At 42.0% G+C, this 2,500-nt stretch overlaps 1 protein-coding gene across 1 annotated transcript in view; it reads left to right on the forward strand.

Annotated features, from left to right (window-relative positions):
* Positions 1-2,500, forward strand: part of LOC143019637 (5-hydroxytryptamine receptor-like) — a 609,452-nt gene that overhangs the window by 589,948 nt on the left and 17,004 nt on the right. Inside the window, exon 3 of the mRNA XM_076175458.1 lies at positions 1,771-2,014. Within this exon, the coding sequence (XP_076031573.1) occupies positions 1,771-2,014 (244 nt within the window). The remainder of the gene's footprint in view (positions 1-1,770; positions 2,015-2,500) is intronic.

Below are 2,500 nucleotides of genomic sequence, written 5' to 3' on the forward strand. Positions count from 1 at the left end.
ACCTCCAGAACTTTTTCCGCCGTAAAATGACAATGGCAAACTATTTCGTTTTCTCAACAAAAATACATAGAATGTCATTTGATGCACTGGAGAATTTTTTTTTTTCCTCCAGAATATCAAATTTCTTCCTTTAAAGCTGCGGGCTGCAGATCGGTTCCGAAAGTCGGAGGAAAAATTGCCCAGTGTGATAAGGTCGGCCGTCAAGAACCCGGGCACCGAATAAAAAAAATATATATATATATTTCACCAGCGCTTCTTATCTTGGGTGAGTGAAGGTCACGGAGATAAGGAGCAGAGAAGGTGGAGGAGGAGGAGGAGGAGGAGGAGAAGGAGGAGGAGGAGGAAGAAAAGGGAAGTGCTTCGTCTATGAGGAAAAGAAACGTGGCCAGTGGGAATTAGGGCCTTGCAGCTGGAGGTTAATGCAGGAACACAAAGGCCACGAACCCGAAAAGAGAACGTGTGTGTGTGTGTGTGTGTGTGTGTGTGTGTGTGTGTGTGTGTGTGTGTGTGTGTGTGTGTGTGTGTGTGTGTGTGTGTGTGTGTGTGTGTGTGTGTGTGTGTGTGAATGATCACTAAGTTGAATAGAATTCACCATGGACTCATTAGATTTGCCAAAATGTTTGAGATTCGTAGAAGCCAAAGGTATGGGAATGAGAACCAGATACCACTACCCACCTTTAAGCCTTGTTCATACTAGCGGTTCCAACCGCCGTGGTTTGAGCCTCGGCGGTTCTATTACAATATAAGTCAATGAAGACGTTCACACACAACCGCGCAGTTTTTCCATGGCTATGCGGTACCAACACGGTTTCCACGTGATTCAGACCACTAGTGTGAACAAGGCCTGTCAATATACTGGTACAAAATATTATAGATCCTTGCGTTCATTATACTTACACACATTATATTCATGTAAGCACGTGGACGCTTACATACATACACATCATCCATGAACCCCTGCATTCATCCATACATCCATTTATCCATCTATACAGATGTTTATATATATGCTAACAAGACTATATTGGTCATTGTTTGGAAAACATGTCTAATTGAATACTTATCATCTAGAAAAAAAATTATTTTATGCGTTTCAGTTTGACTTAATGAGCATTCATGAAAAAACATATACGTATATATAGTATAGATATGTATGCATGTACATGTATTGTGTGTGTGTGTGTGTGTGTGTGTGTGTGTGTGTGTGTGTGTGTGTGTGTGTGTGTGTGTGTGCATCTGTGTGTGTGTGTGTGTGATTATATGTATGAGTGTGTGTGTGTGTGTGTGTGTATGTGTGTGTTTTTGTTTGTTTGTTTGTGTGTGTGTGTGTGTGTGTGTGTGTGTGTGTGTGCGCGTGTGTGTGTGCGTGTGTATGTGTGTGTGTGTTTGTTTGTGTATGTGTGTGTTTGTGTGTGTATGTATGTATGTGTACGTGTGTGTTGATGTGTGTGTGTTTGTGTGTGTGTATGTATGTATCTATGTTTGTGTGTGTGTGCGTGCGTGTACGTACTTACGTGTGTGTGTGTGTGTGTGTGTGTGTGTGCGTGTGTGTGTGTGTGCGTGTGTGTGTGTGCGTGTGTGTGTATATATATACATATGTACGTATGTGTATATATATATATATATAAAATATATATATATATATATAATATATATATATATATAAATATATATATATATATATATATATATATATATATATATTGCGTATGTACCAATCTATTCTTGGTTGTCAGTCTTGTAATGCCCCATTGTTTCGATCCTTTACAGGCAACGTGTTCGTCATCGCGGCGATCCTGCTCGAGCGGCACCTTCAGTCGGTGGCCAACTACCTGATCCTGAGCCTGGCGGTGGCCGACCTGCTGGTCGCGGCGCTGGTGATGCCCCTCAGCGCCGTGTACGAAGTCAGCAAGAAGTGGAACCTAGGACCCGAGCTGTGTGACATGTGGACGGCTTCGGACGTCCTCTGCTGCTCGGCTTCGATACTCCACCTGGTGGCCATCGCCCTGGACAGGTAAAATGGCCCTGCAGGCAGAGGTGGTTGTTTCAAGGAGGGTCCCTTCCCCAGCTCTGGATATTCTGATGCTGTGGTTGTTGTCCACGAAACGCTTCATGTGTTATGGCAAAGATGGTTAGGTGAAGTGACATTTGGTTAGGTCAAGTCTAGCTAGGTCAAGTAAGTTAGGTTGGATAAGACTAGGTTAGGTTAATGCATTAGTTTCGAAGTCAGAGAAGGAATCCGAAGTCGGAAATGTGATCCGCTGGGAGAGAATTATATTTTTTCATGATACAGATCAGTCACGTGTCGGTCATTTTTGATGCTGTGGGCTTTCTAAGTCTTTTGCAACAGTGAATCCCTTCAATAGACATGTGCGGCCTTCCATATAGACGGTATGAGTATATACATATATATATATACATATATATATATCTATATATATATATATATATATATACATTCATGAAACGTGACAGGAGATTCTCTTTCAAGCATATTCTG

This window comes from Oratosquilla oratoria, chromosome 37 (assembly GCF_046742065.1).
Source record: "Oratosquilla oratoria isolate Oo_2021 chromosome 37, ASM4674206v1, whole genome shotgun sequence".
NCBI classification, from domain to species: Eukaryota; Metazoa; Arthropoda; class Malacostraca; order Stomatopoda; family Squillidae; genus Oratosquilla; species Oratosquilla oratoria.